The sequence below is a fragment of the Manis javanica genome, chromosome 6 (genome assembly GCF_040802235.1).
Source record: "Manis javanica isolate MJ-LG chromosome 6, MJ_LKY, whole genome shotgun sequence".
NCBI classification, from domain to species: Eukaryota; Metazoa; Chordata; class Mammalia; order Pholidota; family Manidae; genus Manis; species Manis javanica.
Window position 1 is genome coordinate 116,991,495 of NC_133161.1, and position 26,614 is coordinate 117,018,108.

General features: G+C 38.7%; 1 protein-coding gene and 1 long non-coding RNA gene across 11 annotated transcripts in view; one reads left to right on the forward strand and one right to left on the reverse strand.

The window, feature by feature from the left end:
- Positions 1-2,746, reverse strand: part of GRIA4 (glutamate ionotropic receptor AMPA type subunit 4) — a 392,195-nt gene extending 389,449 nt beyond the window's left edge. For 2 of the 10 annotated variants that reach the window (XM_073239344.1, XM_073239348.1), the window contains exons 1-3: positions 2,255-2,744; positions 1,658-1,801; positions 320-478 (exon numbers count right to left, since the gene is read on the reverse strand). In XM_073239344.1, the coding sequence (XP_073095445.1) occupies positions 320-478; positions 1,658-1,745 (247 nt within the window). In that variant the 5' untranslated portion in view covers positions 1,746-1,801; positions 2,255-2,744. Of the gene's footprint in view, positions 1-319; positions 479-1,657; positions 2,149-2,254 lie in introns of those variants that run through there. The other 8 variants (XR_012132554.1, XR_012132555.1, XM_073239343.1 and 5 more) reach the window with 8 other exon arrangements.
- A 44-nt stretch (positions 2,747-2,790) lies between these two features.
- LOC140849981 (uncharacterized) overlaps positions 2,791-26,614 on the forward strand; it is a 59,339-nt gene continuing 35,515 nt past the window's right edge. The window contains exons 1-2 of the long non-coding RNA XR_012132556.1: positions 2,791-2,984; positions 14,868-14,941. This is a non-coding gene — a long non-coding RNA (uncharacterized lncRNA). The remainder of the gene's footprint in view (positions 2,985-14,867; positions 14,942-26,614) is intronic.

The following is a 26,614-nucleotide window of genomic DNA, read 5'->3' on the forward strand; positions in this document are numbered from 1 at the left end:
TTCACTAACTTGACATTCAGATGACAGAAATAACACTGAAATATTAAAGGAGAGGTGAACTTGAATTATGCAGACAAGAAAAAAAAAAGTAAGAAAGAAAAAGAGGGAGTGAGGAGAGAAGGAAGGAAAGAAAGAACAGCCGAATATCCCTGAGACTCGATCTTGTTTTTAACTCTGGTTTGCTATGGAACCAGCAAACTGTGGGAATCTTGAGTTTCTTTCTAAAAAATCAAAGAGTAGTAAAAAAGGAAGTTGACTCTACTGCCTTAGCCTCATTTTAATTCTCTTCTAATTTATCCACAACTTATGATTTACTTACAAGCATTTGTTACAGCAAAGCTGTTGGCTGTCTCAATGTTGTCCACATGAGGTACCAAATTAAAAGGAGCTTCCGACGCATTGGGGCTGGTGTTATGAAGAAAAATTGCTAATCGGAAAGCAGTGTATTCCTGATCTGTGTTTCGGATGAAGAGACCACCTATTAAAAACAACAGAAAAAAACCATTTAATGTTTCCTCTTGAAATGTTTTACCCACCTCAAATACTGTCAAACTCACTGCCATTCGCCAACACCTACAATTCTATCCCTGCCACATCTTGGGAGAGACTGCCTTTTGTCCCTGAGGTGCATGCTTAGTATTTGTCTTCAGGACAGCTCAGCTTTTTCCTGTCCCAATTTGTCATGATCACAGTGACCTCTGAGACCATTTAGCGTGTTTTCTTTTCTCTCTCTTGCCCTCCCCATGATTCCCAGCACACTGCTACATCAGCCATCTGAGGGCATTTTTCTCCAAGATGCATGCGGATGAACAGAAAAGGGGATTTGCATTAAAATGGAGAAATGAAGGGATGGGGTGACACGCAGGGAAGAGGGAAATCAGTGCGGATAAATGAACTTAGTTTTTCTGCAGCTCGTGGACTCAACCTAATTAGCTCCGTTTTGTGCACAGTCCACGAGAAATTATGCAGTGTTGAGGCTGGACTTCGCTGGAAGAAATTCAATAGCTGCGTCCCAATAAAAGACAGGAGAGGAGAATAGCAAAAAAAAAAAAAAAAAAAAAAAAAAAAAAAAGCCGAGGATATACAGGGTCCCTGGAAATAGAGTGGAGACGGAGGAATAAGAGCAAAAGACTCAAGAGGAAAATTAAGTGAAAACAGAATGGGTTCCGGGAAAGGAATCCAACTTTATAATCAGTTAACCCATAACAAGCAAGGCAGGGGGTGCCGGTGGAAATGCTTTTTTTTTTTTTCCCAAATAGTGTGTAATAGCGAGAAAGCTGCGGCGTCCAGCACGGGAGCAAGTGTATTTTTTATTTTAAACAAACTCGACATCCCTTTATGCTCTAAAGAAAAGGGCTAAAAGAAATACCACATTAAATGCAATCGAAGCCCACAGAGGTTTTGATTACAACTTATTCCAATTCTACTTCGGCGACTTGAACCAAAGGTGGAAACCGGAGTAAGGGCAGAAGGCAGATGGGTGGGCAGTTCTTCCAACTGAACCTGCACCAAAGGGGCAGAGTCCTTGGAAGGGGAGAAAGGAGCAGGCAAGCCGCCGAAGGTTTCCCTGAATTGCTATCAGCAACTCATTTAACTCACTTTCGGAATCTGCGACAGCCATCCATCCACATGCACACCCCGCCGGGGCAGAGCTCACCTATTTGCACGCTGCTCGGAAAGGCTCCCATGGCGAGTCCCCAAAATCCAGAAAATAACAAGACAATCTGTCTGCAAATAATCCTCATCTTCTTTTCTCCTCTCCCTGGCGCGCGCTCTCTTTCTCTCGCACTCTTCCAAAAGGCTGTTCAGAGAGGCATTGAAGAGATGGCGCTAAAATTAAAAACAGCCAAAAAAAAAAAAAAAAAAGAGAGAGAGAGAGAGAGAGAGAGAAAAGAAAGAAAACAAAAAGGATTGGGTGGTTTATAATTACGACTCTGCCCCTTTAGCAATCCATCGCGAGCTGCCAGAATTTTCCCGCAGTCTCCATCGCCTGGGAGAGGTTTGCTGTCCGGCTGCAAATGTTTCACATGCAAAAGATGGTGGTGGGGCGGCGAGCGGCTGCTCGCAGGCAGGAGACATGCGCTCTGCCTGTGCCTCGCTCGCCCCTCGCTCGCTCGCAGACACACGGGCTCCCGCGCCGGCCGCAGCCCCCGCGCGCGCCGCAGCCGAGCCGAGCGTCGCGGCCCCGGTCGCGCCCCCTCCCCGGGAGCCCGGCGCGCCCCCCGCGCGCCCGCCTCGCCCCCTGGCTGCTCACCGCGCGCCGCAGCCTGCCCTGCGCTCCCGAGGCAGGGTCCCCTGTCACCGCTCGCTGACTCCCTGCCCTCCTCTGCCTCCGCTCGCAGAGGGACCTGCTCCGGGGATGGGCACCCCCGGCGCCCCTCTCTCGGCTTTCTAGGCGCCTCTCTTTCCCGAAGGCACGTGGCAGGAAATTGGCCCGCGGGCCGGGTCCGCCAGCCCGGATCAGGGGCTCGGGGAGCTACTGCCTCCCCGCGCCCCCGGCCCCCTGCGGCATCCCTGCGGGCTCGCGGGGAGCACAGGCCGCCTCCCTCCCTCCAGCCCGCGCCTCCCTCCCGGCCTCGCCCTCTTCTGCCACCGGGCCGCGCGAGGGACCCCGGCCCTCGCTGCAGCAGAGATTTCTCTCCAGCGAACGGCCCGGAATCGGGAGAGCCCGAGGCGGGAGTGGGTGAGGGGACGGGGCTCGGGGAGGGCGAGGAGGACGGAGGGCGGGGAGGGGCGGCCCCGGGCAGGTCCGGGAAGCGGGGCAAGGGCGGAAAGATCCGGAGGAGGTGAGGCTGCGGAGGGGACCCAGAGGAGCTGACACGTCCTAGGAAAGTGAGGTCAGGATAAATAGTTGGTTTGAATAAAGTTTAGGATAATGCATCTAAATGAACTGGATGGGTAAGAGACGGAAATGAAGACTGAACGGAGCCTCTAGTATGTTCTTTGAAAGGCGTGGAGCAGAAGTAGGAATAACTGTGTGGCAGGTAAAGTAGAAAAAAGTGACTACGGACGCCTTGCTTCCCAGTCGCTGACCCAGGAGGACGCTCCCTTGGTGGGATGGACATACCAGGGGCTGAGGAAAGAGGGTGGGAAGGGCGGTGCTTGGGACAGTGGGCACAAGTGACTGATAGAAAAATGGGGTATATTTTAAAGCACATATTTTCCTAGATGAAATACTGTACTCCATGTCACTCCTGGAAGGCTCAAACCTTGTGCTGATGAGATCAATAGTTGTTTTGACTGATAAAATAAAACTATTCTAGAAAATTTAGAGCTATGGTGTCACTTCCTGTCCAGGCTTATCTTGAAGACTCCGTTCACCTGGCTGTTTGCACAGTGTCTGTGCCACATCCCGAGAGGGGGTGGCTGTGATAGCAGGGAAGGCCCAGTTTCGAATTTCCTCTGTGTAGTTTGAGGTGTCCCCATCTAGACAATAGATACAATCCCTTAATTCTATTAAACTGTGAGAGACTCTTTTAAATCTTTATAATTCTTTGGGTGTCATGGGTTGGATCCTATCATTTTAAAGCCTGGAAAGTTGGGTCACATCAGCTAGAGCCAGGCTTCTGAGGAATCATTAGATGGGAAGATTCTCCTTACAGGTTAAAGAGCTTAAAGTAGTGTTTCCTATTACATTTACAAAAGAATACATCGAGTGCGTGTACTTACCTGATGTAACATTTGGGAAAAGAAGAGAATGGATTGATTATATGGAATTTGCCTGGTAAAGAATTTTTGGTAAGATGTACTACCTTTACTGCTTCAAGTCTCCTTTTAGTAGATAGCACCGATTACCTGTATTTGTAAGCTGTAGATGGTATTTAAAAATTCCTGCTAAAACTTCAGAGTGCTTCTCTTCAGAATGCTTTTCTAATTTCTGAATTTTACTCTTAAAATCGTATATATTTTTTTGTTATTTATTCACTTTTCTGTTACATTTCACCACAGACTGTTATGACAAAAAACAACCTAATTGTGAATAATTAGATTACACAAATCATACATTTGTCATTTCAGTTTATAAGGCTTTAGTCTTGCAAGTCAGGTGGGATTTGGATGTTTTCCTTTTTGTCTTTTCTGTCAGTGTAAAAACCAAGGCTGTAAATAATACCATTCTGTTCCTCTTAGAAAATAATAAAATTGGTCACATTAAATTTCAGGTTGAATTTAAGTTATATTAAAATTTTAAAACCTACCAAATCATTAAATTCACCACTTAGTTGGACAACTAGTGAAGCTCTGTCTAATGCACAGAGACAATTTTTAACTTTTATTCTTTTCAAAATTAAAAGATTTGAGCTTTCATATGATGCAATGACACCATAAGTATAGCTTCATGGCAGGTTTTATTTTTTTATCTAATCACAGTTATGACACTTCAGCTAATACGGCCACAGGTAACAAACTTTATTTTTCCAAGATACCGATCTCCTTTTTGAATTTCTATTTTTGCAGTTAATTAAAACCTCTATTCTTTTGTGAATCTAAATGATCGTTCTCTGTGGTATCTCTATCTTTATCATCTCTGTAGATAATAGAAACAGATATAGATAAGCATAGGTATATAGACGTAGACATCTCCTTGTGTCATACCTGTCTTTTGGATGCACCCAAGGGGAAAGAGCTTTGGAGTTGGTTAGCAAAGAAGACAAGTGGAAGCTAGGGCAGATTGTGTGTCTTCATAAATAACGGAAATTATCACCAACAGTGCTAAAGACAAAACAGTTAAAAATAAAAAAATGTGACTAGTAATGTGAGAGTCAACAATTGCACTTTTAATGCTGAGTGTCTAGTCCTCTGAACCATTTTATAATTATGATTTGTGACATACCTCCTATTATCCCTAATGTGAGTTCACATACAGAAAATAATTATGGGAGCTTCTCTTTGGAGATTTGTAAAGGCAGAGATAAAAGATGCTGTTACATCAGTATAAAAAACTTAAAGGGTTATTACTAGCTGAAGAAACCAAAGACCTGTATATTTGGTATTATTGTTTCCATGTTATTCTAAGTAAATATTTTCACAGCTTTCTGAATTGCAATTTACTGGTATAGTAAATGAAAGTACCCTATCAGAAGATTTCTAAAATTGCCTACAACTTCCCAAACTCTGATCCTGTGAAGTCGATTTAACCAGCATTTGGGCAGATTGACTATGGAAAAGTCCTGGTGCTATGGGGAATCTAGGCATGAACGTGCCACAGCCTGGTACTCAGAACAAACACATAGTGTGGCAGAATGTGATCACGCAACGAACCACGGTCAAGGAGCAGAGAGAAAACAGCATGGGAGGGGGAATCAGGGAAGGCTTTGTGGATATTTCTCAATGAGAAGAGATAGAAATAAGTAGGTAGGTAGAGGATAGACTAGATAGATAGATAGATAGATAGATAGATAGATAGATAGATAGATAGATAGATAGATAGATAGATAGATAGATAGATATAGATGATAGATACACGGATGATAGATAGATAAATAGATGATAGATAGATGGATAGATGATAGATAAAAGATAGATATAGATAGATAAATAGAGAAAGATAGATGATAAAGATAGATGATAAAGACATGATAAAGATAGATGATAGATGAAAGATAGATAATGATAGATGATAGATGATAGATAGATAGATACATGGATGGATGGATGGATAGATAGATAGATAGATAGATAGATAGATAGATAGATACATAGATGATAGATAGATAGATAGATAGATAGATAGATAGATAGATAGATAGATAGGTAGATGATAGATAGAAAAATCCTAGGTAGAAAAATGGTGTTCAAGTGTCCAAAGGTATAAAGGACATGCTGCAGAGCTGTTTTGGGGGTACAAACTTGGGAGTATAAAGGATGATAAAAAAAGTCAGGTTGGACTATTAATGGAGCATACTGAAAGAAGTGCTTGGGATATTGAACATTATTCTGTGGGGAGCTATCTGATATATATTTACAGGATAATAGTATACTCAGATATAACAATTTTAGAAAGGGCATATAACAATTTTAGTAGTGGGGTCAGGATATGGTTTGATGATATAGACCAGAAAAGGCAATTGCCAAGACTAGTTTGTAGACTACCCGTTCAAAGAATCAGGTGAGATGGGACTAGATTAGAGTGGGACAGAAAAAAAGAGAGTTTTTGCTGAGGACAAACTGACAGGCACACTCACGAGTTGGCTGGGAGTCATGGGTACTGTGGCAAATATTTAGGGTCAAAAGTTTCTCCAAGTTGAAAGTTGAATGTTCTAAAAAGAAGCTGCAATAATCAGAAGGTTGATATCTCCAATTGAGAAATGGAACCTTGGAGGACAAGCAAGTTTGCTAGGGAATAGGCTTTTCATCAAATTATTCACACCCAAATGGTTATATACTGGTTACCTACCATGGTGTTTACTGTCTTAGTGCTTGAGATATAAAGGTGAACAAAGCAAATGCCTGCCATTATTGGAAGATTCCTGATGATCATGAAACCTCACTAATGTGGCAGAAATTGTATTAAGGCCTTACATATATCACAGAAAAATTTAGGGACCATTATATCATATTTAGGTATCATCATATATATATGTGTGTGTGTGTGTATAAATATACACACACACACACACACACACACATATATATATAAACTCATCTAAAGGTTAAATTCTTGCTTATATTCTTCATAACTGTTAAAGCAAAGATCTAGGGCTAAAACTCAGGTCTGTCTGGTTTCAGAGACCAAGCTGTCTTCATTAAAACCCGCTGAGTTAATGAGCTAAAGGTGCAGTGAGGGAGGGGTCTGGAAGCTGAAAAGTAAACTGAAAGAATCCACGACATTTAGAATAGTGTGGTCTGCTTAAAAGACCCCAGGCTTTTAGAGTAATAATAGCTGGCAGATTCCAGGCCCTTAGCTTCCTGGATACATAACTCTGGATATGTTACTTACCCTTTCTGTCTGACAGCATATATATGAACTGTCAGTGAAGCTTTGGGACATCATTCTGGCACATCATAAGCAATTCTTATTAATAAAGACTTGCCCACAAATCAAGGCTCCAATGGAGGGAAACACAGTGTGCCATGTGAGCAAAACAGGAAGTCTAATTCTGATTTGGGGGGGAATTCAGGAAGAACTCACAGAGTCAGAGAATTTAAACTGAGTGTTTGTGGATGTGTAGAGATCATCAGATAGAGAAAAAAATGTGAAAGATGTAAGAGGACATATGTCTCTTTGGAAACCTGAAAAGTTTGATATAACTGGACTTCAGGTTGTGTTGGGGGAAGTGTTGGAAGTAAGGCTGGAAGACAAAGCAAGGAATGGTGATGAACTGTCTTTTGTTTGCACCTAGTAGAGATAGACAAAGCTTGAAAGGCTATAAGAAAAGGGGTAAAAGGATCAGGTTTGTATTTTAGATACAAAACCTTGGCATAAGTGTGGTAAAACACATACAGTGAGACTGGAGACAGGGAGAGATATTTGGAAGCTGAAGAAATAGTCTAGGTGAAAAATGACTATGTGAAAAAAATAATAACAGTAAAATTTACCTTGTGAGCCTAAAATTATACTTTCAGATTTCTATTCTAAATATACACTAGCAGAATTAAAGAAGTTGTATGCACAAAGCTATTTGTTACATTACTGTTTATCATAGCAAAACACAAAAAAATCCAAATGTTCATTGAGAGGAGGCTATTTTACTAAGCCATGAGATATCTATACCAAGGGGTAATATATGCTTTTTATATAAGGAAAAGAGGAGTGCTTCCTTTTTACAATAGTCAAGATATGGAAGCAACCCAAGTGTCCATCAGTAGATGAATGGATAAAGAAGATGTGGTACATATACACAATGGAATGCTATTCACCCATAAGAAAGAAACAAATCCTACTATTTGCAACAAGATGGTTGGAGCTGGAGGACATTATGCTCAGTGAAATAAGCCAGGCAGAGAAAGACAAATGCCAAATGATTTCTCTCATTTGTGGAGTATAACAATGGAGCAAAACTGAAGGAACAAAATAGCAGCAGACTTCAAGACTCCAAGAAGGGACTAGTGATTACCAAAGGGGGAGGGGTGTGAGAGGGTGGGTGGGGAGGGAGGGAGAAGGGGGTTGAGGGGTATTATGTTTAGTACACATCGTGTGGGGGAATCACGGGGAGAGCACTGTAGCACAGAGAAGGCACATAGTGGATCTGTGGCATCTTACTACACTGATGGACAGGAACTGCATTGGGGTCTGGGTGAGGACTTGATAATATCGGTAAATGTAGTAACCACATTGTTTTTTCATGTGAAACTTTCATAAGAGTGTATATCGATCATACCTTAATAAAAAATTTAAAAAAAAAATAAGAGTGCCTCTACATACCACAACAGAGTGATCACAAGGACATAATGGTGTGAGAAAAAGCAAGATAGAGACAAATGTGTGACACACTAGCAGTTATCTAAAGGTAGTATTTCCTCTAAAGATGAAAATCAGTGTGAAGAGAGAAAGAAGCAAGTAACTTTTCATAGCTACTTTGAGTTACACTATTTCCATTTAGTTTAAAGCATGATTCTGGCTTATCCTCTTTAGTAGGATATCTCCTAAAGACAAAAGTAATTGCAAAAAACAACTCACATTGCTTTCACCAATCATATTGTTGATGCAAGGTGTTGATATTGCTATTCTGAGATAGATTGTTGTGTATATATTGTTGTATAAAGCTAATTAAATCTTGTGCTGGTGATGGAAAAAGCATTGGAGAAAGGTCATAAATGCTTAAAATCAAAGAAAATAAGTAAAAAGTGTGTAGTTCTGAATTTGAATTGGAAGTTTCAGTATGAATCAATTATTTATTTTATATTTCAATAAAATGTGTATTTCTTAGTCTGCACAACAAAGGTTTAATCTCTTATCTTTTAAAATCAGCCCCCTATGCACACAGTTTGTAGTATCTAGTACCATTTCCTACTAAAAGTCATCAGAGCTCCTTAGAAAAATGACTCATTCCAAGTCTAGGGAAGGTATTGTACAAGATGCCGCCAGGACACCTTGTCGTAACAGAAAGCAAGGAAGCATTTTAATCATTGAGATCTGTATCAGATGTTTTCAGGAGCCAACTGAAGATGTTCACATTGGCTGAAGATGGGCAAATTTAGATAGCAGAAGTAATAATGCCTGTAATATAACATACTATTATTGAACTCATGACATACAATAACTTAAAAAATGTGGATAGAAGCCTCATTGGCCTCCTTTATATGTTAGGAAACCAACAGTACATTTTTTCAAAGTAAACTTCATTTTGTAGTAACTTTTTATTTGTGGAAGAGTTTCAAAGATATTGCAGAGAATTCCCTATACCCTTCACCTGGTTTCCGTTTTTTCTTAATGCTGTCATTTTATGTCACTCTGGTACAGTTGTCAAAACCAAGAAACCAACACTAACATGTTCTAAACTCCAGACTTTATTTGGGCTTTACCAGTTTTCCTGTTAGTGTGTTTTTGTTCCAAGATCCAATTCAAGGTACTTTGTTGCATTTAGTCCTCATAGTCCCTTGGTCCTCTTTATTCTGTGACAGTGTCATTGTCCTTTTCACAACCGTGACAGTTTGATGAGTGCTGGTCACATGTTTTGTAGAATCTTCCCCAGTCTGCATTTGTCTGTTGCTTTTCTTGAGTGGATGGGTTATGGATTTTTGGTAAGAGTAGCAGACAAGTTAAGTGTCCTTTTCACATTGTATCAGGGGATCCATGCTAGTCCAATGATATTGCTCATGCTAACCTTTATCAGTTCGTTAAATTGTGTTTGCGAGGTTTCTCCACTGTAAAAGTATAATTTTTCCATTCCATATTCTATTCCTTGGATCATGAAGTATGGCCCAGGATCATCTTATATATTCCTTGTCCAGGCCTTAGTATGATACATTTCTTCAAGAAGTCCTGTTCCTTTTATTGGAGAATAATATTTAAAAATCAAAATCTGGATGATGAGTTTGCTCGTTGTTATTGGGTTGTCATTGTTTCCAGGCTTTCACTAATCCATGTGCAAATATACCTGTAGTTTCTTCCCCATATATATCTATGTATATATCAAACTAAACACGAATTCATATGGATGACTCCAACTCAAATCCAGCAGTACAAAGTTCATTCTAGCCCACCTTCCTACTCATCTTGCTTAGATATCAAAAGGAATAATATCTGAAATATAACACATCAATATTAAGTCCATGATATAACAGTGATTTTAAAATATAGATGGAACTCTCATCAGTCTCCTTGATATAATATGACACCAACTCATCATTTCTCTCCAACAGTGAGAAACCTGGCTCTGCCAGCCAAGTAAAATACACTTACTTATGACTATCCACCTGAACATAAGTTTTCTGAAAACAATCGAACTTTTATACCATATTTTTGTTTTCAGTCACTGTTGATTACTTCTCCTCCTGTCTATTATTGTTAATGGTCTGCATGTCTGGAAAACATCGAATTTCATAGATATTAATCTAAATAGATCCGATTGTTTGTGGCATTCTGTCCTGTAACAGGCCAGTCCATTATCCAGAATAATACCGCCACTTTAATAAATTCATTTGTATATTTGTTAGCTGAATGATTTCTTGTCAGGGCCTAGTTTGTTTTTTTTCAGTGTGTATATAGTTTTTCCCAATTGAACTGATATTTCTGATTTTCATATATTTTGCTGCAGTCACTTTCCAGCTATATGAACAATACCCTAGTGTCTCCTGCAGAGCATTGCTTTACCTTTTTATCTATCTGTCAAACCTGCTTGAAATCAGCACACTAATCTTGCCCTGGAGCGGTTGCTTGATTAATCTTTTGTCATCTATCTACCTCACATGGTCTCTCCCTGAAACTGATTGACATTGTGCATGACTTTAATGCTGACAAATTATCTCTCTTCCGGGACCACAGAACCCTCATTACACCAAAAAAATTACTTTCCTTGTTTTATATTTCTCATTCCTCTTTGGAGTCACTGTAATTGAAAGGGGTCACCAAGTAGGACTTGGCAGTCTTTACCTCATGCACTCATTCATTCACCATGTATTTCTAGAACATTTACTATGGGTCATGATATTGCAAGGGAATGAAAAAGTATCTTATCCAGCTGGCATTTGTTCCTTAAAGGATCCCAAACACAGACACATGTACATAAACACATGAAGTATGTTGTAAACCTTACATTGTGCCAGAAATTTGATGTGATCTTCTTCAAAGCAGGGATTATGTTACAATAAACATTAATTTGCACCTACTCTAGCACTAGCTCCTCAAATGAATACCTATTCCAGGATAAGAATGGTCAAGTAAGGCATCATAAAAAGTTAATATTTGAGTTTGATGTTGAAACACTGAAAGTTTTTCATTAGTTAAGAAATTGAGAAGCATTCCAGACAGAAGGAAGAAATGGCTGTGCATTAGGAACAATGAGTAGCCCAGAAATAAGAGTCCTGATGGGGATTAGTAGCTAGTAAAGCTCAGAAGTTTGAAAAAGTCAAACTGAAAAGCCTGGCATGTGTAATCATTAAATAAATACTTGGTAAAGGAATTTGCAAGTGGCACAAGATGGGATTTGAGCTACACTTTTCTCCCTGTCTTGATTATTAGAAAATATCCTTGCATTTCTTCTAATGATGAAATCACAGGCCTTTTTGCTTAACCTGACTCATATACACGCAGTTGATGGAGAACTGATGAAATTATTTGAATAACCAAACTTTCAAAATGGAATTTCAGATTTTAAAAGTGAATGTTGGATTCAGCTTTCCAGTTTAAAATAAACATCTACATGGGGCATGTTCACAAAATACATGTTCACTGTTTTAAAATTTAATTTGACTTTGGACAATTTAATAGTAATAGTTATAATTGTCCTTTATTCATCAGCTACTATGATGTAAGTGGAATTTTTAGTTCTTAAAATACTCTTTCAACTTGTGTAGTACAACTTTTGGAGATGAGAAAATTAAAGCCCAGAGAGGCTGAGTAACCAGCCCAATGTCACACAGCGAGTAATGGTACAGGAGGATTCAAGGCCACATCTTTCTGGTTTAAAGCCTGTGTTCTTTTGACTATTCCATTTTTTATCTACATTTAAGAGAAAAGACAAGTGGTTTGTTTATATCCATTATCTTTGCCTTGCCTCTGACTTAAGTTAAAGCTTCTACACCATTAATGAAAGAAGAATTATATACATTTGTGTTTTGGTAGAAATATTAGTCTTAACTGACTAATTTAACACAAATGCCATGGTAACAAAGTTAGATCAATAACATTTATTTCTTTCAGTTTAACAACGAGATATATTTGCTTGGTTAGGAAGGAGAAAATATAAAGAAAATGAAATAACGGTAGACACACTCGTTATAAGCATCTGGTAATTAAAGTAACTTAGATAATTGAAAGTAACTTAAAACGTAACTTAAATAAATGCTAGAGTTACCCACTTCCTCATTATTAATCATATGCATCCCAGTTCATTAGGATTAATTCCTAAACTGAACATTCTCCTGTTTTCTGATTGTTTTCTTCCCCCTTCCTTTTTCAATACCTAAGAACACTGAATTGTAGGTATTTAGTCATAACCTATCCAACTGCCTCACCTTGAAAATATCTTTGGCTGTGAATGAATATATTTCACATAGCATTTTTAACAAAAATAACATGGAGCCGTAATGACTGCTCCCAAACCTGTCTGCTCTCCTGATTGTTCAAAACAGTCTTGTACAATGTGTGTTTGCCAAGCACACCTCTTAGGCCAATGCAGAGATTATAGATAAAATATTTATTAAAATGCTGTCGCTACCATCTCCAGATATACTGTTGAAATCTGATTATTTCAATATCGTTATTCCAGAAGAATGCAAAAAATATAGTGTTAATAAGAAAGTACATATAAGTAATCACATGGTATAATTTTCTATATAAAATTAGATATATATCAAAGAAAACATTAGTAATTACTTGTGGAAGGTGGGATCTAGGTAGTTTGCATTTTCTTTTGCATATTCTTATGTACTTTCAAATTTTTCTAAAATTGGTCTGTATTGCTCTTATTGACATAAAAAGTATCATTTTCAAATTATAGGGAAAAATAAGCTTTGCCCTAGCTGAAGTTTCCCAAAGAACACCATTCAAATTAAAGTTTGTTGTTATCATGGTGATGGTACTGGTCTGCATGGCCTTTAAAATCTTTACAGTAACTAATGAATGCAGACTTTTTAGAAACTAGTAAATTTTAATCTGTTGCACATTAATGCTACATTAAATTTGCTACACATTTATGTGTTATTAGAGAACTGTCTGTATGAAATAGTGGGATGCATTTACAAATGAAATTGATAACCAGTCCTCATAGAAATTTCATGAGTAGGGACATGTACTGTACAAAAGTAAAGCATTTGATTGTTCTGTACAAATATAAAATTTTGCTTGAGAGATCAGAAATAAGGGAAGATAAAACATATCCTAAGAAAATAAAACTATGTATGTAATATAGGAGATTCCTTTCACACACAGAGTAAAGGTTCATGGATTGGTAGAGAAAAGTGAAACTTGCTTTGTAATTGGAGGAAATAAAATGTACAAAACCAAACAAACCAACACACTTCTAGAACAAGCATAAAAACATATAGAATATGTTGGTTCTAGTAGAATCCATATCAAATAAGTGAAATCCCTGGTGAGACAGACAGCAAAGGAACACATTAAATGGGAAGAAAAATTTGAGGGTCAGACAGGCTATAAAAATGTGTTGAAGAGGGCTTGTATGTTTTCTAATGGTAGACTTATGTCTATTCTTAAGCTGTTTCTTCTGTATGTATAGAGTAATCTAGAATTTGGGTGAGACAGGTTATAGGCAACGAAGCCATAAGCATCCTGTGTGCACCTCCATCTTACAAAAGACTTTCAACACTGCATAGAAATGATAGTGATATCCAATTTTTTTCTGCACTCTTCCATTAGTAAAATAAAAATGAGCATACATTTAAGTATATATTTAGTGGAGTTTATAAGTTATTTGCATTTATTATTACCCAAGCATATTAATATATTTAGACATTAAACCATATAAATAAGGAAATCAAAAAGTAGGAAATAAAAAGTATTTCAAGTGTATTTTATCTTGATAAGAGGGAAAGGAAAGGAAAAGAAAGGAAGAATTCAGGGGCCTCCCTATAGAGACCAGACCTGAAGATGAAAGAGTGGTGATCACTGTCAGGCAGTTGAGAGGTACAAAAGGTTTTCTTTTAAATCATTATTGAACACTTACCATATCAAGATTCTGTGTTTTGAGGGAGGATTCCAAAGTGTAAAAAATGCTCTGCTTGGAGGCATATGTCTCAAGTAACTGTAGTACAAGATGGAATGCAGTAAACACAATAAGGGTAAGAACTCAGTGCTGTGAGAAGGCAGTTAAGACTGATTAGTCTATATCCACAGGAAATAAATAATCTCAAATACGTAACAAACACAGGATGTGAAATAAGGGTTTCAGACTTGATGGTTTCTTCATATTTTTTACAACAATAACAAAGAAATTTGCACATTTTCAAAAAGCCAACAGTTTTGTTTATCAAAGAAATGGCAGTAAAGCAATGGTTGGAAATAAATATATAATGTCTTTCTGATTCAGAAAAAAATCTTCTGATCATGTTCACTATTTGACTTACATTCTGAGAAATACAATAATATATGTCTAATCTATGGGACAATTCTTATTTCTAGTATGGGATTGTAAAACATGCAAAGATTTAAATTCTTGCTAATTCACATACTGGAAGAAGTAGTCCCAAGTATTGTATCTGAAGATAAAATGTTGTCCCTTATTACTAAATCTTAAATTGTTTTACAGGAGGATGATACTAATTTTTGCTCTCTGCATCAAAGACTGTGAACTTCACTGGAAGCTCTTCATATTCAAATCAGGTAAACTTGAAGCCATATATTCCCTTGAACCTAGTTCTAAGGATGTTTTGCAATGACATTATCATCTGTCAGCAGAAGACCACTGATTTTTGTCATGAAATATTTATATTACCATTATGTAAAATAGTGTATTGACTGCTTTCTTAACGACTTACAACAAATAATAATTTGAAATGTTAAGTGACATTTTATGCAATGATTTTTTTCTTGTTTTAGAGTGCATTTTAATCGTTTACATTAAATCCTGCAGATTTCTTTATAGTAGCATTTGGTATTCATGAAACTGCCTGTTACTATTAGTGAACATTGATATTAATCTTTAAAACCTGCTGTTAAGGAAAACATCAAAAGAAAATTAAGCGGAGGGCGGAGCCAGGATGGCGGCGTGAGTAGAGCAGTGGAAATCTCCTCCCAAAAACACATAGAGCTATGAAAATATAACAAAGAAAAATCTTCCTAAAATAGAGACCACAGGACACAGGACAACATACAGACCACATCCACACATGCAAGAACCCAGCGCCTTGTGAAGGGGGTAAGATACAAGCCCCGGCCTGGCGGCCTGGCGGGACCCGAGCGCCCCGCCCCCCGGCTCCCGGCAGGTGGAAAGAAACCAGAGCGGTTTTTTTTTTTTTTTGGCGAGTGCTTTTTGGAAACCTTAAAGGGACAGGGCCCCCGTTGCTAGGGAGGCAGGGTGGCGGGACCGGTGAGCGGGGGCCTGGGACCGGCGCCTGAGGACAAAGAATATCCCACATTTTTCCATGCGGGACCGGTGGGCTGGTGCCTGAGACCGGCACCTGAGGACGGAGGAAATTGCGCGTTTCCCCCCCTTTTTTTTTCTCTTTTTGGCGAGCGCTTTTTGGAAGCCTTAAAGGGACAGGGACCCCGGTGCTAGGGAGGCAGGGCGGCGGGACTGGTGAGCGGGTGCCTGGGACCGGCACCTGAGGACAAAGAATATCCCGCGCTTTTCCCTGCGGGACCGGTGGGCGGGTGCCTGAGAACGGCACCTGAGGAGGGAGGAAATTGCTTGTTTTTCCCCCTTTCTTTTTTTTTTTTTCTCTTTTTGGCGAGTGCTTTTTGGAAGCCTTGAAGGGACAGGGACCCTGGTGCTAGGGAGACAGGGCAGTAGGACCAGTGAGCGGGTGCCTGGGACTGGCACCTGAGGACAAAAAAAAATCGCGTGTTTTTTCCTTTTATTTTGTTTTTTTTTTTTCTGTTCCCTCTCTCATTGTTGCTGTTGTTGTTTTGGTTTGGAGAGTGCTTTTTGGAAGTCTTAAAGGGGCAGGACAGGTCACTTAGACCAGAGGCAGGGAATCTGGGGATCTCTGGGCACTCTAACCCCCTGGGCAGCAGGGAGCACAGAAGCCCCTTACGGAGATAAATAGCCTCCCGGCCGCTCCCCCTCCAACGGGGTTCCACCATTTTGGAGGAGCAGCCCCAGCCAGGCGACGCACACAGCAACAGCGGAGATAAACCCCTTAACAACTGGGCAGGAAGCAGAAGCCCTGTCTGCACACAGCTGCCCAGCACAAGCCACTAAAGGTCGCTATTCTCCCAGGAGAGGAAGGCCACAAACCAACAAGAAGGGAAGCTCTTCCAGCGGTCACTTGTACCAGCTCTGCAAACTATCTCTATCACCATGAAAAGGCAAACCTACAGGCCGACAAAGATCACAGAGACAACACCTGAGAAGGAGACAGACCTAACTAGTCCTCCTGAAAAAGACTTCAAAATAAAAATCATGAACATGCTGACAGAGATGCAGAGAAAAATGCAAGAGCAATGGGATGAGATGCAGAGAAAAATGCAAGAGCAGTGGGATGAAGTCCGGAAGGAGATCACAGAGGTCAGGAAGGAGATCACAGAAGTGAAACAATCCCTGGAAGGATTTATAAGCAGAATGGATAAGATGCAAGAGGCCATTGAAGGAATAGAAGCCAGAGAACAGGAACATATAGAAGCTGACATAGAGAGAGATAAAAGGATCTCCAGGAATGAAACAACACTAAGAGAACTATGTGACTAAGCCAAAAGGAATAATATTCGTATTATAGGGATACCAGAAGAAGAAGAAAGAGGAAAAGGGATAGAAAGTCTCTTTGAAGAAATAATTGCTGAAAACTTCCCCAAACTGGGGGAGGAAATAATCGAACAGACCATGGAATTACACAGAACCCCCAACAGAAAGGATCCAAGGAGGACAACACCAAGACACATAGTAATTAAAATGGCAAGGATCAAGGACAAGGAAAGAGTTTTACAGGCAGCTAGAGAGAAAAAGGTCACCTATAAAGGAAAACCCATCAGGCTAACATCAGACTTCTCGACAGAAACCCTACAGGCCAGAAGAGAATGGCATGATATACTTAATGCAATGAAACAGAAGGGCCTTGAACCAAGGATACTGTATCCAGCACGACTATCATTTAAATATGATGGTGGGATTAAACAATTCCCAGACAAGCAAAAGCTGACGGAATTTGCTTCCCACAAACCACCTCTACAGGGCATCTTACAGGGACTGCTCTAGATGGGAGCACTCCTAAAAAGAGCACAGAACAAAACACACAACATATGAAGAATGGAGGAGGAGGAATAAGAAGGGAGAGAAGAAAAGAATCTCCAGACTGTGTATATAACAGCTCAATAAGCGAGCTAAGTTAGGCACTAAGATACTAAAGAAGCTAACCTTGAACCTTTGGTAACCACGAATCTAAAGCCTGCAATGGCAATAAGTACATATCTCTCAATAGTCACCCTAAATGTAAATGGACTTAATGCACCAATCAAAAGACATAGAGTAATAGAATGGATAAAAAAGCAAGACCCATCTATATGCTGCTTACAAGAAACTCACCTTAAACCCAAAGATAAGCATAGACTAAAAGTCAAGGGATGGGAAAACATATTTCAGGCAAACAACAGTGAGAAGAAAGCAGGGGTTGCAGTACTAATATTAGACAAAGTAGACTTCAAAACAAAGAAAGTTAAAAGAGATAAAGAAGGATACTACATAATGATAAAGGGCTCAGTCCAAAAAGAGGATATAACCATTCTAAATATATATGCACGCAATACAGGAGCACCAACATATGTGAAGCATATTCTAACAGAACTAAAGAGGGAAATAGACTGCAATGCATTCATTGTAGGAGACTTCAACACACCACTCACCCCAAAGGATAGATCCACCGGGCAGAAAATAAGTAAGGACACACAGGCACTGAACAACACACTAGAACAGATGGACCTAATAGACATCTATAGAACTCTACATCCAAAAGCAACAGGATATACATTCTTCTCAAGTGCACATGGAACATTCTCCAGAATAGACTACATACTGGTTCACAAAAAGAGCCTCAGTAAATTCCAAAATATTGAAATTCTACCAAACAATTTTTTAGACCACAAAGGTATGAAAGTAGAAATAAATTCTACAAAGAAAACAAAAAGGCTCACAAACACATGGAGGCTTAACAACATGCTACTAAATAATCAATTGATCAATGAACAAATCAAAATAGAGATCAAGGAATATATAGAAACAAATGGCAACAGCAACACTAAGCCCCAACTTCTGTGGGACGCAGTGAAAGCAGTCTTAAGAGGAAAGTATATAGCAATCCAGGCACACTTGAAGAAGGAAGAACAACCCCAAATGAATAGTCTAACATCACAATTATCGAAACTGGAAAAAGAAGAACAAATGAGGCCTAAAGTCAGCAGAAGGAGGGATATAATAAAGATCAGAGAAGAAATAAACAAAACTGAGAAGAATAAAACAATAGCAAAAATCAACGAAACCAAGAGAAAATAAACAAAATAGATAAGCCTCTAGCCAAACTTATTAAGAGAAAAAGAGAATCAACACAAATCAACATAATCAGAAATGAGAATGGAAAAATCACTACAGACTCCACAGAAATACAAAGAATTATTAAAGACTACTATGAAAACCTATATGCCAACAAGCTGGAAAACCTAGAAGAAATGGACAACTTCCTAGAAAAATACAACCTCCCAAGACTGACCAAGGAAGAAACACAAAAGTTAAACAAACCAATTACAAGCAAAGAAATTGAAACAGTAATCAAAAAACTACCCAAGAACAAAACCCCGGGGACGGACGGATTTACCTTGGAATTTTATCAGACACACAGAGAAGACATAATACCCATTCTCCTTAAAGTGTTCCACAAAATAGAAGAAGAGGGAATACTCCCAAACTCATTCTATGAGGCCAACATCACCCTAATACCAAAACCAGGCAAAGACCCCACCAAAAAAGAAAATTACAGACCAATATCCCTGATGAATGTAGATGCACAAATACTCAATAAAATATTAGCAAACAGAATTCAACAGTATATCAAAAGGATCATACACCATGACCAAGTGGGGTTCATCCCAGGGATGCAAGGATGGTACAACATTCGAAAAATCCATCAACATCATCCACCACATCAACAAAAAGAAAGACAAAAACCACATGATCATCTCCATAGATGCTGAAAAAGCATTTGACAAAATTCAACATCCATTCATGATAAAAACTCTCAGCAAAATGGGAATAGAGGGCAAGTACCTCAACATAATAAAGGCCATATATGATAAACCCACAGCCAGCATTATACTGAACAGAGAGAAGCTGAAAGCTTTTCCTCTGAGATCGGGAACCAGACAGGGATGCCCACTCTCCCCACTGTTATTTAACATAGTACTGGAGGTCCTAGCCATGGCAATCAGACAAAACAAAGAAATACAAGGAATCCAGATTGGTAAAGAAGAAGTTAAACTGTCACTATTTGCAGATGACATGATATTGTACATAAAAAACCCTAAAGACTCCACTCCAAAACTACTAGAACTGATATCGGAATACAGCAAAGTTGCAGGATACAAAATTAACACACAGAAATCTGTAGCTTTCCTATACACTAACAACGAATTAATAGAAAGAGAAATCAGGAAAACAATTCCATTCACCATTGCATCAAAAAGAATAAAATACCTAGGAATAAACCTAACCAAAAAGTGAAAGACTTATACTCTGAAAATTACAAGTCACTCTTAAGAGAAATTAAAGGGGACACTAATAAATGGAAACTCACCCCATGCTCATGGCTAGGAAGAATTAATATCATCAAAATGGCCATCCCTTCCAAAGCAATATACAGATTTGATGCAATCCCTCTCAAATTACCAGCAACATTTTTCAACGAATTGGAACAAATAATTCAAAAATTGGTGTGGAAACACCAAAGACCCCGAATAGCCAATGCAATCCTGAAAAAGAAGAATAAAGTAGGGGGGATCTCACTCCCCAACTTCAAGCTCTACTACAAAGCCATAGTAATCAAGACAATTTGGTACTGGCACAAGAACAGAGCCACAGACCAGTGGAACAGATTAGAGACCCCAGAAATTAACCCAAACATATATGGTCAATTAATATTTGATAAAGGAGCCATGGACATACAATGGCGAAATGACAGTCTCTTCAACAGATGGTGCTGGCAAAACTGGACAGCTACATGTAGGAGAATGAAACTGGACCATTGTCTAACCCCATATACAAAGGTAAACTCAAAATGGATCAAAGACCTGAATGTAAGTCATGAAACCATTAAACTCTTGGGAAAAAACGTAGGCAAAAACCTCTTAGACATAAACATGAGTGACCTCTTCTAGAACATATCTCCCTGGGCAAGGAAAACAACAGCAAAAATGAGCAAGTGGGACTACATTAAGCTGAAAAGCTTCTGTACAGTGAAAGACACCATCAATAGAACAAAAAGGAACCCTACAGTATGAGAGAATATATTTGAAAATGACAGATCCGATAAAGGCTTGACGTCCAGAATATATAAAGAGCTCACACGCCTCAACAAACAAAAAACAAATAACCCAATTAAAAAATGGACAGAGGAACTGAACAGACAGTTCTCCAAAAAAGAAATACAGATGGCCAAGAGACACATGAAAAGATGCTCCACATCGCTAATTATCAGAGAAATGCAAATTAAAACTACAATGAGGTATCACCTCACACCAGTAAGGATAGCTGCCATCCAAAAGACAAACAACAACAAATGTTGGCGAGGCTGTGGAGAAAGGGGAACCCTCCTACACTGCTGGTGGGAATGTAAATTAGTTCAACCATTGTGGAAAGCAGTATGGAGGTGCATCAAAATGCTCAAAACAGACCTACCATTTGACCCAGGAATTCCACTCCTAGGAATTTACCCTAAGAACGCAGAAATCAAGTTTGAGAAAGACAGATGCACTCCTATGTTTATCGCAGCACTATTTACAATAGCCAAGAATTGGAAGCAACCTAAATGTCCATCGGTAGATGAATGGATAAAGAAGATGTGGTACATATACACAATGGAATACTACTCAGCCATAAGAAGTGGAAAAATCCAACCATTTGCAGCAACATGGATGGAGGTGGAGGGTATTATGCTCAGTGAAATAAGCCAAGAGGAGAAAGAGAAATACCAAATGATTTCACTCATCTGTGGAGTACAGGAACAAAGGAAAAACTGAAGGAACAAAACAGCAGTGGAATTACAGAACCCAAAAATGGACTAACAGGTACCAAAGGGAAAGGAACTGGGGAGGATGGGTGGGCAGGGAGGGATAAGGGGGGGGGGAAGAAGAAGGGGGTTATTAAGATTAGCATGCATGGGGGGGAGGGAGCAAGGGGAGGGTGGGCTGCACAACACAGAGAGGACAAGTAGTGACTCTACCACATTTTGCTAAGCTGATGGACAGTAACCGTAATGTGGTTGTTAGGGGGGACCTGATATAGTGGAGAGCATAGTAAACATAGTATTCTTCATGTAAGTGTAGATTAAAATTTAAAAAAAAAAAAAAAAGAAAGAAAGAAAGAAAGAAAAGGGGGATTACTCCTTAACAGGATAAAACTATTGGTAAATCAAAGATCAACGCATGCTTTAAATATCCTTAATGTTGATCACTTAAAGGGTGTCAGATGATCAGCTATAGAGGTACTCTTTTCTGATAATATTCCTTTCTCTTAATTAAAAAAAAAAAAAAGCAGTTACTGTGTGCTGACCTCCAATGAGTTCTGCACAGTGGTATAGAGGGCATGTCAAAGTGTGGGCAAAGGGTCTGTTTGTTTCTATGCAGAAGATCAAGGCCTAGCTTGGATACCCAGAAAATGAACTAAGATACGAAATGAGGAGGAGTTTCCGGCATCAGCACTCTCTGGAGGACTTGTGCAGGGGGATGATCATCAAAAAGCCTCCACAGGGATCCCGACGATGCTGCGGTTGTGGCTGCATCCAGCCCACCGTCTCCTGGACTTGCCATAGGAATGAGGAGGGAGATGTCTAGGCTGGCATGTGCATACAGTGAGACAACGAATTTGACTGGATCTGTACTGTTGGAACTCAACCAGGAGTTGGGAGGGGTGCAAGTTGTAGCACTCCAAAATCTCATGACTATAGACTTATCTATGGTTAAAAGAACATAGGGGATGTGAACAGATCCCAGAAATGGGCTGCTTTAATTTGTCTGATGGTTCAAGTACAGTTGGACAATATCCATCATATCATAGACAAATTTTCACAAATGCCTAGGGTGCCTAAATGGTTTTCTTGGCTTCACTGGAGATGGATGGTAATTATACATTTGCTTTGTTTATGTCACCGTATTCCTATTATGTTAATATGTGTGTGCAAATTAGTTAGTAGTTTAAAACCCATACATACTTAAGGTACTCTACAAGAAGATATGTCAAAGAAATAATCAATCCTCCCATGTTTCCTTCATATGCTACATCTATAGCTTTTCTTCTTCCTTCTTAATTACAACCCTTAAATAGAATTCGTGCCTCATATCAAATTTACCGAGTGTCATAATTCCTCCAGGTGGTAAAGATACCTCGAGACAAGTGCTGGGCATAGAAGCCACAGGGCATAAATCTGCAAAGAAGTAAAAAGGTAACCTTTGCAAACATTATGGCTTCTCTCTCACTTACCAACTTTACATTTCCCTGTATTGCCCCGGAAGATGACTGGTTAGCCAGAGACGGGTAAGATTCCTCAAGGGAGGAACAACCTAAGACAGGCACAGTCATAGGGGGGCCATCAGGTGAGAATTTGGGGATCAACAGAGTTGAGGCTCAGAACCTCACCCCCCCTGCTTTGAGAGAAATCTTCTGCATCCGTGGATGTCTTGCTGCCCTTGTCTAGCCTGGATTAATACTTAGTCCATAGGCACACACCTGATCATCTGATCATCTACATTTGCCTTCTTACAGCACTAAACTATGTTTTCTACCTTTATCTTGCATCTACCTACCACTTCAGCATTTTATTAAAAATAAAAATAATAATAATAATAGAGGGAGAAATGTGGGATCAACATATAAATCAAGTACAAAAATCAAACGAATATTCATATTTGACCTGATTGTTTATAGGTCATAATGCATGATCAAAACCGAAAGTTTCTGTGATGAATGCCCTTGTACTGTTCACCATGTAAGAATTTATTCACTATGTAAGAATTCGTTCACCATGTAAGAACTTGTTCATTATGCTTCAGAAGATTGGAGACTGACGAGAATTAGGCTTGAGATGGATTAATGATTGTACATTGAGCGTTGACCCCCCTATACTGAATTTTATTGTTGTTAACAACCATTTGATCAATAAATATGAGATATGCCCCCTTAAAAAAAAAAAAAAAAAAAAGAGGTCTTTCCCGAGGTAGAGTAAGTACACATCTAGAATGTGGGACCTTTAAAGAAGTTTTAATGTGGAAAGTGGTTTAAAGTCTTCCTAATTTAACCACAGATTAGGAAGATTAGCAGGTAAGATTGTTTGGCAAGAAGAAGAATTTGAAGCAAAGTTTATGGTAGCTTTGAAATATGTTAGTTGTTTAAATAGTGTACAAAATGGAAGCCAATACAGAAGTATCCAATTTATCATGTGATTTTGAACATGTATTAATACCACCCTTTAAAATAAAATATTCTGTATGCATATGCTGCTTTTGGTGGTGGTACATGCTGGCACAGACATACTGAAATACTAAAAAAAAAAAAAAAAAAAAAAAAACTAAAAAGAGAAATACCATTTGACTCAGGAATTCCACTCCTAGGAATTTACCCAAACTATATAATTTCTCAGATTCAAAAAGACATATGCACCCCTTTGTTTATTTCAGCACTCTTTACAATAGCTAAGATATGGAAGCAACCTAAGTGTTCATCAGTAGATGACTTGATAAAGAATATGTGGTACATATTATACACAAGGAATACTATTCAGCTATAAGAAAGAAACAAATTCTGCAATTTGCCACAACATGCATGGAGCTGGAGGATATTATCCTCAGTGAAATAAGCCAGGCCGATGAGATAAAGTTACAAATGATTTCCCTCATTTGTGGAGTGTAACAACAAAGCAAAACTGAAGGAATAAAACAGCAACAGACTCCCGGACTATAAGAAGGGACTAGCGGTTACCAAAGAGGAGGGTTGGGGAAGGGTGGTTGAGGGTGCATGGGGAAGGAGGAAGAAGGGGATTCAGGGGTTATTATGATTTTCACACATGGTGTGGGCGGAATCAGGGGAAGACAGTGTAGCACACAGAAAGCAAATAGTGACTCTTTGGCATTTTACTACAGTGATGGGCAATGACTGCAATGGGGTATGGGGGGACACGATAACAGGGGTGAATATAGTAACCACGTTTTTTTATGTGACACCTTCATAAGAATGTATATCAATAATAATTTAATTTTAAAAAGTTATAACATTTACACTTAGTAGTTTGGCAGAATGTGAGAGGAAGTCATTGAGAGGAAATGATCCCTGATTTTGACTCAAGAGCTGGACCCTGACAGTCGGATGCCCCTCACCGCTCCCCATCCCTGATTACATGTTCTGTCTACTGTTCTCACAGTGGGAGCCAGTACACAGCCTTGAGAGAGTAAGGTGTTGCTGAGACCATCTGGATTAAGTAAGTGACTGAACCTAGTTAAGGCCTGTATGTAAACTTTTAAGATACTGGCACTCTGGTGTGGAGATTTCATCTTGCAGCCACCTAAGACAAGACTTTTAAGACCCCTTCTTTATTAAACCTGCCACTTACCAATCAGCAGTATTCTACCTCTTAATCTGGTCCCTCCTCACCCTCTATGTATAGGGAGCCAGTTTCAGATTTCACCCAGAAAGCTCCAATTTTGTGAACCAACAACAAAAATTAAGGAATAATAACTTTGTACTACAAAAAGAGTACTAACACTCTGTACTAACAAATATATGACACTCTTTTACATTAATTGTGAAATTAAGTATTGCTACAACCATTTTCAACATCTATTACAATTAACAGCTCATATATAATTTGATGCAACAATCCAAGTCATGTGGACATACCCCATAGGAAAAAGTGCATCAATACATCAGATTATATATAGAAAGGTATCAATTGCAGCACTTCTAGTAATAACAAAAAGGAGGAAGAAAGGTTGGAAGGATGGAAGGCTGTATAGAAAATGAATGGCTGCATAAATAGTGGTCCATTCATACTGTGGAATATCATGCAACACTATAAAGAAAGGTATGCAGGGTTTCTGGTCTGTTTGTAAACTAAGGAAAGCAAGATTCAGAGACATTTATATATATTTATCCCATTTTTACAACACAAACTCTGAAAAAAGCCTATGTATGTGTACATATATGCCTATATGTGTATGTGTGTGTGTGTATATATATATATATATACACATATATATATATAATATACTGTGCTCATACACAGGCATATATATGATGTGGTATCATATATATGTATATATGATATGGTATCATATATATATATGAGTACCTATGTGGGTGATTGAATGTCCTTTTAGAGGGTAAAAGGATTTGCACCAGGTTTTAACCATTGTTATTCTGGGCAAGAAAGTTGAAAGTGTAGAGTTGGGACAGTAGTGAAGAAGGAAAAAGAGAGAAACGAGCAAAGTGTAATTGTCCATGATAATCATAGCATATATGTCATATACTTACTTAAAATTATGAGTTTATATATAATTCATAAAGAGATTTATGAAATCTTTTCACATTTATCAAATTCTTTGACTTGATATGTTGATTATTGTCTCAGGAATAGTCTAATTTTAGGTGAATTTTAAACCTTTATCTTATATTTTTATGTATTGTATAAATTATTTACAAAAATTGCTTTGTAATTTTATTTTTAAATGTTCACTTTATTATTATTTCTTGGTAATACATGTCATTTAAATGTTCAATAGCTATTCTATGGTTATAATAAAATACTTTTATTAAGATCTCATATATTTTTTTAATGCTTTAAAATATTTTTATTTATTTATTTATTTATTTAATTATTATTACTATTATTTTTAATTTTGGTATCATTAATGTACAATTACATCAGCAACATTATGGTTACTAGACACCCCCAATTATCAAGTCCCCCACACGTACCCCATTATAATCACTGTCCATCAGCATAGTAAGATGCTATAGAATCACAACTTGTCTTCTCTGTGCTATACTGCCTTCCCCATGCCCCTACCCCACTACATTATCTGTGCTAATCATAATGCCCTTTATCCCCCTTATCCCTCCCTTCCTACCCATCCTCCCCAGACCCTTTC